At 42.2% G+C, this 14,924-nt stretch overlaps 1 protein-coding gene across 3 annotated transcripts in view; it reads left to right on the top strand.

Moving 5' to 3' along the window:
- Positions 1-13,379: 13,379 nt before the first annotated feature.
- Positions 13,380-14,924, top strand: part of LOC109919001 (pantothenate kinase 3) — a 71,437-nt gene continuing 69,892 nt past the window's right edge. For all 3 annotated transcript variants that reach the window (XR_007263364.1, XM_048603746.1, XM_020518954.2), the window contains exon 1: positions 13,380-13,483. Coding sequence is in view for 2 of the 3 variants with exons in the window: in XM_048603746.1 (XP_048459703.1) it covers positions 13,456-13,483 (28 nt within the window). In the remaining variant the exon portion in view is untranslated. The remainder of the gene's footprint in view (positions 13,484-14,924) is intronic.

Below are 14,924 nucleotides of genomic sequence, written 5' to 3'. Positions count from 1 at the left end.
TAGCTATATCCAACACTAAAAACCTTTCGGTCAGGCCGTATTGTATTTAAGACTGTGCTTGGGTCTGCTACTAATGGTGTAATCTTATCAGCATGTTTGTTCAGGTTAGTATAGTCGATTGTCAATCTAAATGAGCCATCTGGCTTCTTTACTGGCTAGATGGGTGAGTTTGTAGTTGAGTTAGTTTCTTTAACTATTCCCTGTTCCTTTAATTCCTGCAGTGTCCTTTCGGCGGCCTCTCTTGCCTCCAGTCTTATGGAGTACTGCCTCTTAGGTAGATGTACTTGCCCTGCTATCTAGATAGGCACAATTTAAACTTTTCCGCATTCCGATTTAGTGGTAGTCCACAATCGTGAGCACATTCTCCTCCAACAAATAGTAGGGGTTTTCTTGGTCCCACACCCAGTCTATCGTAGCCGCGCGTACTGGCCAATTAAGTGCGAGCTCTGGATGGACTGCGGTTGCTGTCCCCCCAACTTATAGTGCCTTCTGGCAGTTACCAATTTGTCGCAGGCATCTGTCACAGCCGTGAACTGTTCAAGCAGGTCCATTCCCATAATGTACTGTCCGACTTCTTGGTAATACCAAATTTTGGCTGTTACACTAACATCTTTAATTTGGATGGTGATCGGTTCTGTGTCAAATCCTTCTGTTCCTCCTGCTGCCCCTATTATCCTACATGTTTTCCCTGACAAAGGGAGTCCTTGTATATCGGTAATGGATACTGTGGCTCCGGTATCTACTAACATAATGCACCGCCGGCGTCCGAACAGCGCCTTCATGTGGATTCGGTTGTCCTTGCTTGTATTACCGCCTCCGTGGGATGCTACCTGTCATTGAAGTTGCAGTTGGAGCTGCAACTCCGCAGCTGTCATCTGGAGAACGGCGCCTGTGTTGGGGCTGGGGCTGTTTGGTATCATTCTTCTGTTGTGGCTGCCATTTCCTGTGTTTCTCCCTCCCTTTGCCCAACATTGTGCTTATCATGCCCTTTTCACCACAACTGATAGCCCCGCACGGAATGAGTGTTTCATTCTCGATGTTTGTTCCCGCTTTCCTATTGGGGTAATCTCGTACAAAGTGCCCTGCCCTCTTGCATGCAAAGCACACCATTTGTGAGCGGTCTCTGGGAACATTTCCGTCCACCTGAACGACACATACGGCTCGTTCCTCCTCAGCAGTTATGGATTGTGCTTTTCCACCAATCGTAGCCTGATTGGCTTCAGATGCCATTGCCCAAATGACTATCTGATTATCTACACCTTGTTATCTCTGACTATCTGATTATACGTCTCTCCAATTGGTATACCCATTTGAATGACTGGCTTTAAAATGTGAGCCTATTCCATCCTTCAGTAACTGCAGGAATACACCATCGTCTCGGTCGGGGACTCCCATTACCCCATACTCGCAGTACGCTTTAAATCTCCTTTCTGCATAATCCTACAAAGGCTTTGCCTTTTCTCTGGGTTATCAGAGTGACACGGGTCCAGTCGGCCCGGGCATCGCCCAGGTCGTCCTCTACTCGTTGTTTAAAATCATTGAACATTGTTTGATTGGTGCCTTATCGGGCTGTTATCCAATCCCTGCCCTGATATGTTAGGCATGTTAGTCCAGACTGATGGTGGTACTTTAGCTTTCACTAGTATACGTGGGCCATTTAAAGTTAGATCATAAGCCTCCTTAAATTCTCGTAACCTTCTCCAGAACTATATATTGCCGGCATTCCTCTGGCTTTTGGGAGCTAATCTAACATCTGTTGTTTTTCCCCTGGTGTAAGGGCCATCTCTGTGTGTCTGGTTTGGGGTTGTCCCGAACTTGCATTCTTACAGGTAGGACCTGGTCGGGGGTACTTGCACCCCGTTCCCCGGACCAATGATTACCATCGTCATGGTATTTGTATATCGCGCACTCCGCCACTATGTCGCAGTCATCATTATTGGGAGGCACGGTGGCTCAGGGGTTCGCGCTGCTGCCTCACAGTGCCAGGGGCCCAGGTTTGATTCCCCCTCGGGTAACTGTCTGTGTGGAGTTTGCACATTCTCCCCATATCTGCGTCGGTTTCCTCCCACAGTCCAAAGATGCGCAGGCTAGGTGAATTGGCCATGATAAATTGCCCACAGTGTTCAGGGATGTTTAGATTAGGTGGGTTTGGGGAATGGGTCTGGGTGGGATGCTCTGAGGGTCGGTGTGGACTTAGCCTGAAGGGCCCGTTTCCAAATTGTAGGGGTTCTACGGTTCTATTATTACTGTCCATTTGTCCTGTATCTAAGGGTTCCTGGGCTGTGTCGCTATTTGGTCTTACTGTGACGGAGGGTGGAGGGGCGCTAGGTGGGATATAGGGTGGTGGAGTGGGGAAAATGGCCCCTGTCTGCTGGTTCCTTACTATTTCCTCGTAGACATTACCTGCCTCTCTTGTTGTTTACAGTGGCTGTATAAACAACACTGTGCTGCCATTACAACGGCCCAAATCTGCGGTTTCTCTTTGTCATTCTTTTGCCCCACGCTCCAGGCTTTCTACTCAACTACTGACCTATGCTGATTCCACCCAGGCTTAGCCATTTTACAATCTTTTTATTTGCTTTATTAAAAGATGTGTAAGATGGAGCCGTCCGGGTCCCAATTTTCCTTATCCAGAGGATAATTACTTGTCATTTTCCTAACCTTTAAACAGTCCCTTCTCGCGACTGTACTTGTGCTCAGCGTCCGGCTGCAGCATACTTAAAGCCACGCCAGTCCATCGGCGTTAAATACTTACAATGCCTAGGCTTTTTACTTTATCATACCAGATTGTCGGCGTTAGGTACTTACTATATACCCAGGGATTAGTTGCTGTTCCTCTGCATTTCGATTTCTAACTTTACCAATGGATACCACAGTTTTACAGGGTCATCCGAAATATGCCTGCTCTAACCTACAGAGTGGTAAAATTAAGATTACTCACCCTCCTCTGTCGCATATCGGCAAGCGGAGTACCCTGCTCGCAACGCCAAACTGTTCGAGTGGCCTCTGTCACTGAGGCAAGAAGACTCTGAAGGCGTAGGGAATTCAACAGGAACAGCAGTTTATTCGAGCGGCAATCGATTACAGCAAGGAGAGGACTCAAGACTGTCACACAGGACAATCGAGCTCATTCTGCAGAATACTCGCGCAACGCCATTTTCATATTTTCTTACATCGGGATAATGTGAGGCCATAAGATATGCAGTTAATTATATCAAGTAAATTAACTAGGCGATAGCAACAGCACGTTTGTAAATCAATTGACCAGGCCATTAATTACATCAAGTCTGTATCCTGATAACATTATATTTGTAACTTAATTAATTTAGGCATTTTAATTGCATCTAATTACTGTATGTTACATATCTACTTATTGGATTCAAGCATGCGGCGCCCGTTCGCTTATGTGGTCACTTGTTTATCTCGTAGCCTTGGCTCCTGGACATCCTGTGATTTAGCATTCCCCCCTGCTTACTCATTCGTCAGCAACAAACTATGTTTCAGGGATCTGGATGACGTGTCTTTAGTAGTACAGAGAGTCAATTACCTTAAGACATCTTATTCTATGGTTTGTGAAAAATATTAGATTATAAATTTCTTTACTCCTATATTCAAGGTTCTGTTTTTACCAATCCATTCACAGGCGCTCTATATTTATTACTATCGTATTCTCATTCACTCAGATTTCACTGATCGCTCACGGGTGCACTATTTTTACTTTTACCGGACTTCTTTCATTCATCCATGAAACCGCGTTGTTGTAATGCGCTTTACTATTAAAAGGTAGACTAAATTAAAACGCCCTTTTCAACCCTTACCGGCCCCATGCTGCAAGCAGTGTTTAGTCCTGTTTCTACATCAAAGGCTACCCTTAAGTAGGTATTAGTTTTGTAATCTGTTCAGAACAATACCATCCCAGACACTATGTCCCTGAAACTATGAAAGGATTATCATAATAATCAGAGATAGTAGGAACTGCCGATGCTGGAGAATCTGAAGAAGGGGGCAGACCCGAAACGTCAGCTTTCCTGCTCCTCTGATGCTGCTTGGCCTGCTGTGTTCATCCAGCTCTACACCTTGTTATCTATAATATTAATCACCCCTAGAACCATCTACCAGGGCTTGAACAGCTTACAGGATATCAAGCAAGTTTGTTCTGTTAGCATGTGTCTGTTAGATACATATTGAATAGGGGGCTCTGTCCCCTTTAAGAAACTTAGTATTAGTATGACGCTTTCCGTGAAATTGCATGAATGAATGAGTAGACCGGCAACTGTGCTTTGCCAAGACTCAGCTGCGGCAACTGGTTTACTACACTCTCTACTTATGTAGATGTATAATTCCCAACCTAATCAAATCACATAGGCCTGACATTCTTTCTAGTATTTCTAACTTTAAAAATAATAAGAGGAGTCATAACCCCCATTCCTCTACCACATATGGACGGACGTGGAATTCAAAGTGAAGTTGGAATGTCTGCTGGAAAAATGGAGAAGTGGTAGTATGGGTACTGGTGAAACTCAGCTCCCGAATACATTTTGTCCTTTTTGATGATATAGCTTGATCACAGGTGGGAGTGCTGCTTACGGTGGTTGAAAAACCAGTGGAATATCAGGCAACTGAGGTAATACAGGAAATATATCCTGGATTTTTTCCTGACAATAACAAGGTCTCAAAAGCCACAGGGTGAAACAGGAGGAGAAATCAAAGAACACAGATAAGGAAGTTGACACATAATTATTAGAGACAACATCTGATCAAAAAACAAAAGCAGGTGTAGGACAAAATCAGATATTTTTAGTTCAGAGAAATTAACTGAATCATAGAGTCCCTACAGTGTGGAAACTGGCCCTTTGGCCCAACAAGTCCACACCGACCCTCAGAGCATGCCACGCTGACCCATCCCCCTATAACCCACCTAAAGTACACATCCCTGAACACCAAGGCCAATTTAGCAAGGCCAATCCACCTAACCTGCACATCTTTGGACTGTGGGAGGAAACCGGAGCACCCAGACATGGCGAGAACGTGTAAACTCCACACAGACTGTCGCCCGAGGGTGGAACTGAACCCAGGTCCCTGGCGCTGAGGCAGCAGTGCTAACCACTGTGCTGCCCTATTTACAACAGAATTACAACAAAAAGATGAAAAACTGAAGCAGCTGTAACAAAAAGCATACACACAAGAATGAGTTTACTTCAGAATGCTACTATCTTAAAAATTACACCTTCATGAGGAAATGAAAATCAGCACACATTCAAGCAGTAAAGAAATGAGCAGATGTTCATCAAGTTGTGTTACTGGTGGGTTATAGAAAGGAAGTGTTGCAGGTAGCACATAAATTTCTAGTAGGTGGTCATTTGGGAGTAAGGAAAAATCAAGCCAAAATACAAAAACATTTTGACTGGCCTAGACTGCATAAGGATGCAGTTGAATTTTGCCAGACGTGTTTTATGTATCAGGTAATTGGAAAACCTCAGAACAACAATAAAGCCATCACCTTTAATACCCATTCCTGCATTTGAGAAACCTTTTGCAAGGGTCTTAATTGATTGCATATGAACCCCTACCTACAAAGAAAAAGTAGGAATCAGTATTTGTTGACAATAATGGAAGTGTCCACTAGATTTTCAAAGGCCATTCCATTATGCAATATGCAAAAGGATTCTAGAAGAGTTACTCAAATTTTTCACTGCATATGGACTACCTATAGAAATACAATCAAGTCAAGGGTTAAGTTTTACATTAAAATTATTCAAGGAAGTTATGGATAGCTCAGGAATAAAACAATTCAAATCCACTGTGCACCATCCAGAATTGTAAGCAGATTTAGAATGGTGGCATCAAACTTTAAAGACCATGTTGTCAGCTTATAGTCAAGACTATCCAGAGGACTGAAATAAGAAATTCCATTTGTACTTTTTGCAATTGGGAATGCACCAAAAGAATCTACCAAATTCAATCCATTTGAATAAGTGTTTGCACATGACGTGAGAGGACCACTGAAATTAACTAGGGACAAACTGTTGAATCAAAGTTCAGAGACCACATATGTACGCTATTTGTCAAATTTTAGGGAACGATTAAATAGAATGGACGAATTGGCTAGACAACATGTAAAAGTAGCCCAGCATTTGATGAAACAGGAAGCAGACAATAAATCAAAAATTCACAATCTTGCTGGTAGAGGTAAGTGTTAGTGGTACTTCCAGTTATAGGTGAACCTTTAAAAGTAAGGTTTAGTGGACTCTATCAAGTCAAAAGGAGATTGAGTGATAAGAACACCAAATAGAAAGAAATCTCACAGAGTCCGTCATGTGAATATGATCAAAAGATATTTTGATAGGAAAGGAAAGCAAAAGGAGAATGTGTTACTGGTTACAACAGAGCGAAGAACTAAGTTCAGAGGACTCCAAATTGGACATTTCTCAAATTGAATTGGATAATGAGGAAGTTCTCAAAAATTGGATTAAATTATTGAGTTGCCTTCCAGAGCAAAATCAAAGTGACCTGAAAGGCTTATTATAATTGCATAGGGAGATATGTGGGAATAAGCTGGGAAGTACTAATCTAACTACACATGATGTAGATATAGGAAATGCTGTTCCAATTAAGCAACATCTTGCAGATGTAACCCCCTAAAGTTGGCACAGGTTCAAAGAGAGATTGAACACGTGCTCAAAGACAAGTTAATCAAAGTGAGTGGAGCTCACCCATGGTAATGGTGCCAAAACCAGATGGTATCCAATGATTATGTGTGGACTATTGCAAAGTCAATGCAGTTACAAAGTCTGATTTCTATCCTATTCCACATTTGGAAGACTGCATTAAGAAGGCGGGACAAGCAACTTATATTTCTAAATTGGACTTGCTCAGAGGATACTGGCAAGTACCTTCACCCAAAACAGCAATGACAATTTTGGCTTTAGTGACACCGAATGCACTATACCAATTTAAAATCATGCCATTTGGTATGAAAACTGTGTCAACCACATTTCGAAGACTAACCAATATAGAGTCATTTCTGGATTAACCAATTGTGTGGTGTATATCAACGACCTGGTAATTTTTAGTCACACAGGAAGAAACATTTGCAGCATTTTTTGGAATTGTTTGATAGACTTCAGGAGGCAGGCTTGGCGATCAACCTGGCCTAGAGTGATTTAGCAAAAGGCCACATCACATTCCTGGGTCACGTTATCGGACATAGGCAGATGGCCCCACGGAATGTCAAAACAAAGGTTATTGGGGAATTTCCCATACCATCGAAGAGGCAGTACTACAATTCTTGTGATTCAGTGGGTTTTATTTGAAGTTTGTACCAAATTTTACCAGTGAGATTGCTCCACTGACTGACTTACTAAAGAAGTACAGAAAATTTCAGTGACAGTGGAGTGTCACAAGGCATTAGACAGCCTGACAGCTGTGTTAACACCTGCCCCAGTGTTGATCACACCTAATTATGAAAAGTCATTCAAGGTGGCTACCGATGCGAGTGATGTGGGTATCAGTGTCGTCTTGGAAGACTGACAGCAATGAGAACACAGAAAGACCTATTAGGTATTTTTCCAGAAAATTAAATACTCAACAACAGAAGTGTTCCGAAACTGAGAAGAGAACCTTGAGCTTTGTGTTGGTGTTACAACATTTCAACATTTATATTGCCAGTATTGTGTCCAAGACAATTGTATATACTGATCATAACTCATTAAAGCTTTTGGAGAAATTTAAGGACAAATTCCAGACTGTTTAGATGGAGCTTATTATTGCAGCCATGCAAGTTGAAAATTGCACGTGGCAGGGTAAAAAAAAAAATTGCCAATGCATTGTCACACGTTTGACGAAGAAAGGCAGAGGTGTTCAGTGGCGGGAGTAAACAGACGAAAAAGAACGTAGTATTGAATGTTTGCATGCTTAGAATCAATGTAATGTAAATGTATTGTAGTCTACTAATAGTGTAAGACTAAGGGTTTTAAAATGAAACCATCTTTGTATGTTGAAAGCTTTTTTTTTTAAAAAAAGGAGAGGGGTAAGTTGTGATGATGCTATCACTTTAAAAAGGTTATTTTTTCCTGGGTTTTTTTGAAAAAGAGGTTGTAAGACAGAGGTGTCAAACTGGCTATTGAAGATATCTTAATTGAACAGCTTAGGAGGTCTTTAGGTTTTTCTCAAAAAGTTAGAACAATAGAAGCAGCTTGAACAGGATTGGCCAGCTCTCTCAGACCAAGCTTTCTAGCTACTTTTTCCAGCAGTTAAAAGCTGTTTGGGGTCTGAGAAGAGTTGGAAGTTTCAGTGAGTGATTCCTAGCTGCTACTTTCTCCGAAATCTCTTGATGTTGTTTCCTCCTGGATTTGAGAACCGTATATAAGAATTGTTAAGTTATTCTAAATTCCTCTTCCTTTTGTTTGTGTTTTAACTGTGTTGTTTAAATAAATTATGTTTTGCTTAACAGAGTAGTTTGACCAGTCACAGCACATCTGAAACACACACTTCACATCTACTTTTAAAATAAAAAAAGTTAGGGTCTAGGCTACCTACTTTAAAATACTTTGAGGGGTCTGGTTTGCCCCATAACAAATTTAACTCACCTCCCCATTCTCGACTGCCAGAGCACCAGGGCTTCATCACCTCGCTTTTCAACTTCATCTACTCTTGTATTCCTTCTCACACCTATCTCTCCTAATCCCTTTTCTCATGGATCAGTGACTATACTCTTTAATTCCTCGTAAGCATCTAGGGTTGTTTTGTGCATTCGAGGCAAAACAAATGTCATTTCATCCTTATAGACATAACTGATAACGTTCTATTATCAATCAGTAGTCACACGACACCAGGTTATAATCCAACAGGAACAAAAACATGAAGTTGCTGGAAAAGCTCAGCAGGTCTGGTAGTATCTGTGAAGAAAAAAAAAATCAGCTTACGTTTTGGGTCTGGCAACCGTTCCACAGAACTGAGGAACGTATCTGTCTTCGCCACTTCCGCTACCTGCAATCTGAACCCACAACCAAGGACATACTTCCTTCCCCACCCCTATCTGCCTTCTGTAGGGACTGCGCTCTCCATGACTCCCTTGTCTGCTCCAAGCTCCCCACTAGCCCCACCACCTTTCCCTGCAACCGCAGGAAGTGCTACACCTGCCCCTACACCTCACCCCTCACCTCCATCCAAGGAACCAAGAAAAACCTTCCACACCTGCACATCTGCGAATGTGGTCTACTGCATCCACTGCTCCCAATGTGGCCTCCTCTGCATCGGTGAAACCAAACGGAGGCTCAGAGACTGCTTTGTAGAGCACCTGCGCTCTGTTCGCAACAAATGACAACACTTTCCAGTCGCGAACCATTTTAACTCCCCCTCCCACTCCCTGGCGACATGTCCATCCTGGGCCTCCTCCAGTGTCACGACGCCGCCACCCGGAAACCGGAGGAGCAGCACCTCGTATTCCGCCTTGGGAGCCAACAACCCAATGGTCTCAATGTGGACTTTAACCAGTTTCAAAATCTCCCCACCACTGGCCTCATCCCCGCCTCCTTGACCTGACATAACCTGTCTATCTTCTCTCTCACCTATTTGCTCCTCCCACCTCACTGACCAATCCTCACCACTGCCTACATGCACTCACCTATCACCATCCCACCTATCTTCCCCAGCCCCACCCCTCCTCTTTCTATTTATTTCTGAGCTCCTTTCCCCCTTCCCCATTTCTGAAGAAGGGTGCCGACCTGAAACATCAGCTTTCCTGCTCCTCTGATGCTGCCTAGCCCGCTGTGCTATCTCTGACTCCAGCAGCGGCAGTTTACTACCTCTTCCTTACTATCCTGTTTTGTCACCATCACCTGGATAAATTGTTATGATCTCTCTACCTTAACTAGGTTTGTACAGTTTTGGATTACTTATGGCTTTGGTTAAACTATGCAATTCTCATACCTATCATGTCATTCCAGTCATTTCGTCTGTCTCGAGCATCACCTTATTTTTATAATTATCTCTCTGCCTTATTTAATCAGATTATAGGTTATCCCTTCACTTGTTATTCAACTGTTGACACTTTACTTACTGTCTAACACTTTGGATTTGCAAGGATTTATTATTTGGCACTCCACCTCACACTATTTGGATGGTCTTTTGATCTCTCTGCCCTATGCTCCGAAAGCCTGTGATTTCAAATAAACCTGTGCGGACTGTAACTTGGTGTCATGTGACCAGTGACGTTGTCTACCCCAATCCAAAACCAGCACCTCCACACCATTATCAATCAGGTTGAGAAAATGAATGAAGCTTCTTTAAACACATTTTATAAAATGGCATGAAAATATTACATCTTTTAGTATTTATAAACACAATGTTTACTTTGCTAGTCATGAGATATGTTACTATAAAGGAATTTTGTGGTTTAATCAACAGTCAAACCATGAAACCACATTCCTTTTATTGCATACCCATAACAAATCCAAGGTACACCTATTAGCACAATGCAAGAGGATTAAAAGCATGAATACTTATTGCATTCATATCTTCTTGGGCAATCATATTTCTGTTCTACTATTCAACATAATAAGAATCCTGATTTTAAGACATATTCTTGAAGAGTTTTAAAAGGTTTTAAATGACAACAACAGTGAACTATTTCAACAAAGAGCAAATATTCTCAAAATACCTGGTATGCTGCACTTATTAGTCAGTCAGTTATGGCTCATTTATCAGCTGACTGCATCTATGATAGGTCTCCATAATGAGATCCAGTCAGTTTCATTCCCCTACTCTAGCCCTACTGGGCTCTAAGCTTATTTCTCGCAAGTGCCCATCCAATTATCAGTTGAAATCATTTATTATCTGTACTTCCACTGCACTCAAAGGTAGTCAGTTCCAGGTCAATTATCACTCATTGCATAAAGACAACATTCACACCACCCCCCCCCCACACCAAAACACTCCTTCTGTACCTTTCCCCCCCAAAAACCTTAAAAGGTTGTGACCTTAAGTCAACATACCAATGGGAACAGGTTCTTCTAAGGTTGTCCCAGTAACCATAGTAGTCCAAATCAAACATAGACATGCACAGGAATTTCTAAAGGCATGGTTCTCAACCCATAATGCAAACAACAAACATATAGAATTGGACCCCATATACAAACCCATACAGAACAAAACCGGAATGACACAACTCACCATAACAGACCAGATAGTATAAATTCCAAGCGGAGTAGAACAACATCACTTCATCGGAGGCCTCACTCTTGATGTTACCTAGCATGGTGTTGAAACGTCTGAACAAAAAACAAGCCAGCTCAGCGAGCAAGTCAACAACCTCACAGGTTCTTGTAGTGAGGAGCTGGAGGTTCTGCAACTGTCAAAATTTTGTAAATCTCTAAAAAATTTCACCTTGACTTTCTTTGCTTCAAAGAGATTAAATTTGACTTTGTGAATATAATTTTACCCAGCTGTAATCATCCAGATAAATCTCTTGCACAACCTCCCAAGGGCCTTTACTTCCTTTCTAAGACATGGTGACCAGGACAGAATAGAATATTCTCATTGAGGTCTAACCAGAGCTTTGTAAAGATTCAGCACAACTTTCCTACTTTGTACTTACCATCTCCATTTTTGAAGCCCTCATTTTGCTTTTCTACATCCTGCTGCAGTCAGTCAATTTGTATCCTGCATATTACTCCTTCAGATTTGGTATGTTTGGCAATTTTTAAACTTTTACAGTGTATTCCAACTCTTCCAAAACTCCAGCCTAAAAATTAACCATTTTCTCTTCAATCCAAATTAACACTGACCTCCCATTCTGTGAGCTTCAATGTTCACCCTTCCACAATTATGTTATATACAGTATTTTCATAATAAAATCTAAAAGTAAGTTAGGGCAGCATGGTGGCTCAGTGGTTAGCACTGCTGACTGACAGTGTCAGGAACAACAAGGTGCAGAGCTGGATGAACACAGCAGGCCAAGCAGCATCATAGGAGCAGAAAGGCTGACGTTTCGGGCCTAGACCCTTCATCAGAAATGACCCGAGTTCAATTCCACCCTCAGGCAACTGTGCATGTGGAGTTTGCACATTCTCCCCGTGTCTGCGTTGGTTTCCTCCCACAGTGCAAAGATTTGCAGGTTAGGTGGATTAGCCACGTTAAATTGCCAATTGTGTCTAGGGATGTGCAGGCTAAGTGGATTTACCATGGTAAATGCTGGGTTACAGGGACGAGGTGTGTCGCTCTAGACTCGACAGGCCAAATGGCCTGCTTCCACATTGTTGTGATTCAATGAGTAACATTTCATGATCAAAACATACCATTAATTCATTTGTCAATACAGTGTGAAGCTGGAGGCACACAACAGGTCAGGCAGCATCAAAGGAGCAAGAGAGTCGACGTTAGAGACAAAAAAAAAACTGCAGATGCTGGGATCCAAAATAGACAAACAAGAGGCTGGAAGAACACAGCAGGCCAGGCAGCACCTGGAGAAAATGAGCAGTCAACGTTTCGGGTATTACCCTTCTTCACGACGATTCAGGTTGGGACCCTTTGGATAGTTTCCGAGAGGGTACACAATATCCTTAACCAGAGCGTTCCACCACGAAATTCCCCTGTCTCTATCGTTTGCTTTCCCTTCGTCCCGCCTCCCTGCGAGTTCAAGGTCTGCCATTCTAAGCGAGCCCCGTTGTCTGGGGTGGACGAGAAGTGTCGCGACACCACCGGGGATTGTAACTCATTCAGAGATAGTAAGAACTGTAGATGCTGGAGTCAGAGATAATAGTGTGGAGCTGGAGGAACATAGCAAGCTAGGCAGCATCAGATGAGCAGGAAAGTTGACGTTTCTTCAAACTCATACTGTGTTATCTCGCCACCTGGGATTTGTAGTTCACATTTTGGGCTGAGCAGCGAGTCCGATATTGAGTGGAAAACTACATTGCCCAGGGAGCGCCTCAGTCAAGTCACGCGGAATTTAGTAAGATTTCAATCGAATGTCACTCGGTACCGGAGTAGTAGTGAATTTTTTTTTACGCAGCTCGAGCCGCGCCCATGTGGGCGGTATCACAATCAGCTGCTGCTGCAGCAGGAGGAGGAGACGACAGGTGATGAGGACAGAATATGAGACGTTGAGTCCATGACCTGCATCTTGCCTTCTCCCTGAATTGCTGCTCCTTCCATTTACCCGCCGTCCCTGGATTCTGCCTTGGACTGAGCGCCGTATTTTTTGAACGGCGGCTGCCACATCGAGAGGAGTGGAAGATCGGTGGTGCTGACAGGGCGACTGCTCCTTCCGACGACACTTTACCGATTCATCGCCGGGTTGCAGTGCACCGATCGCGACTCTGACTCTTCCTCCTCCTCCTCCTGCCGCCGCCCCTCTGCTGATCGTGTTCAACCTCCGCATTCTGGGCAAAAAAAGGGAAGAGAGGCTGAGCCGAGCTACAGTCAAAAAGTCCGCGGGTCTGTCGAAATAGCAATATGAAGATCAAGGACGCCAAGAAGCCTTGTAAGTTATTAAATTGCTAACCCGTGTTTCGAGAGCAAAAACATCGTTACAGATTTTAGTGTAAAACTGGAGGAGTTGGGAAAACAATGCAATCGATTCTCCATCTTAGTATTTGAGGATTAGGCAGCCAGCATGTAGTTTTAACGCGACGGCACAGATGAGTTTGGCGTATCTTTTAAATAAACAAGATTGCAGTATTTCGCAATTTAGTAACGACTAAAATGGAACGACATCCAAGAGCCATCTTTCGGGAAATAGCCAATTCCAACACTGATTGTTCCCCTTTCAGGAAGTAGAGCCTCTAAAATAGCGGAAGAGACTTGCGTTCTGAGTACTGAGCAGCATGCAGATTGGTTTCACTTTCAGTGATAGCATTATCTGATCATTGATTTTCCCTCTGGCGAAGGTGCATTTGACATCTTGTACTTTGTTCCGTTCTCCCCCAGTGAAATATTTTAGTGGATATGATTTGTTCGATTATTTAATGTATAGATCTTTTGCGGTCAACTGTATTGTTCCTGATTCAGTTGCTGTTTTGTTGTCGTTTCTTTCACTTCTCTAGTTCCGTAGTAAGTTTGCATGCTGTATAATAACAATTTTCTGCAAAGATCACATACTGATATAAGCTTTCAAAAACCCTCTTGATAATGGTTGGTATGTGTATGTAATTGTGACCGAAACCCTATCCAGTCAAGAATACGCTCTAAAAAGACTTTTTTTTTAACAAAGTTGAACGAATTAGCCCCGCATCTTGTTCACTTAATAAGTTGGCATGTTTGCAATCTGGATAGCTGAGTACTAACAAAATGAAGCACAGGTTTTAAATTGACTATGTTTTTTTTAATTTTAAAAAAAAGAATTAATGTTATGTCAAGTTAGTGTGAAGCTTGATATGTTTCTGAGATTTCACAAATGAATCATGTGATGACATTTGCAAATATGTAGGTGTGACTGTCAATATCAGCATTCTTTAGCAATTGGTAGACATATAGAGCTGGAATTTACTGTTATGTTTATGATTTTTAAAAATCTAGTCTTGCAGGTTATAAGATTAATTATTCATATTTTGATCGGTATCATCCCAACCATTCTTTTAAGGATATGAATGATTCAAATATCTGTTTTCTAGATTTATTTATTTATTTATTTAATTGAGTGAGTGTGAGTAAAAGCAAAACTCCAACAGTATGTTTTCTTCTAAATAATTCAAACCTTTCGTGTAATTTTTTTTAGATTTAGATTTTATTGTCATGCATTCAAGTAGGGGAGTACAGGGAAGAGTGTATAATGTCACCACACACAGTGCCATACAACGTACCTGGGTACAAAAAACTTACGTACAAAGTTGTAAAAGAAAGTTTAAAAAGTTAAGCATTACCTTCATAGATTAAGTAGAAAAATAAAGGAATAAAGTAATAATTAAGATTAAAGCCCTTCTTAA

Source organism: Rhincodon typus, chromosome 12 (assembly GCF_021869965.1).
Source record: "Rhincodon typus isolate 14 chromosome 12, sRhiTyp1.1, whole genome shotgun sequence".
Lineage (NCBI taxonomy): Eukaryota > Metazoa > Chordata > Chondrichthyes > Orectolobiformes > Rhincodontidae > Rhincodon > Rhincodon typus.
Note: the sequence above shows the minus strand (reverse complement) of the source record. Positions and strands in the feature narration are given on the sequence as shown.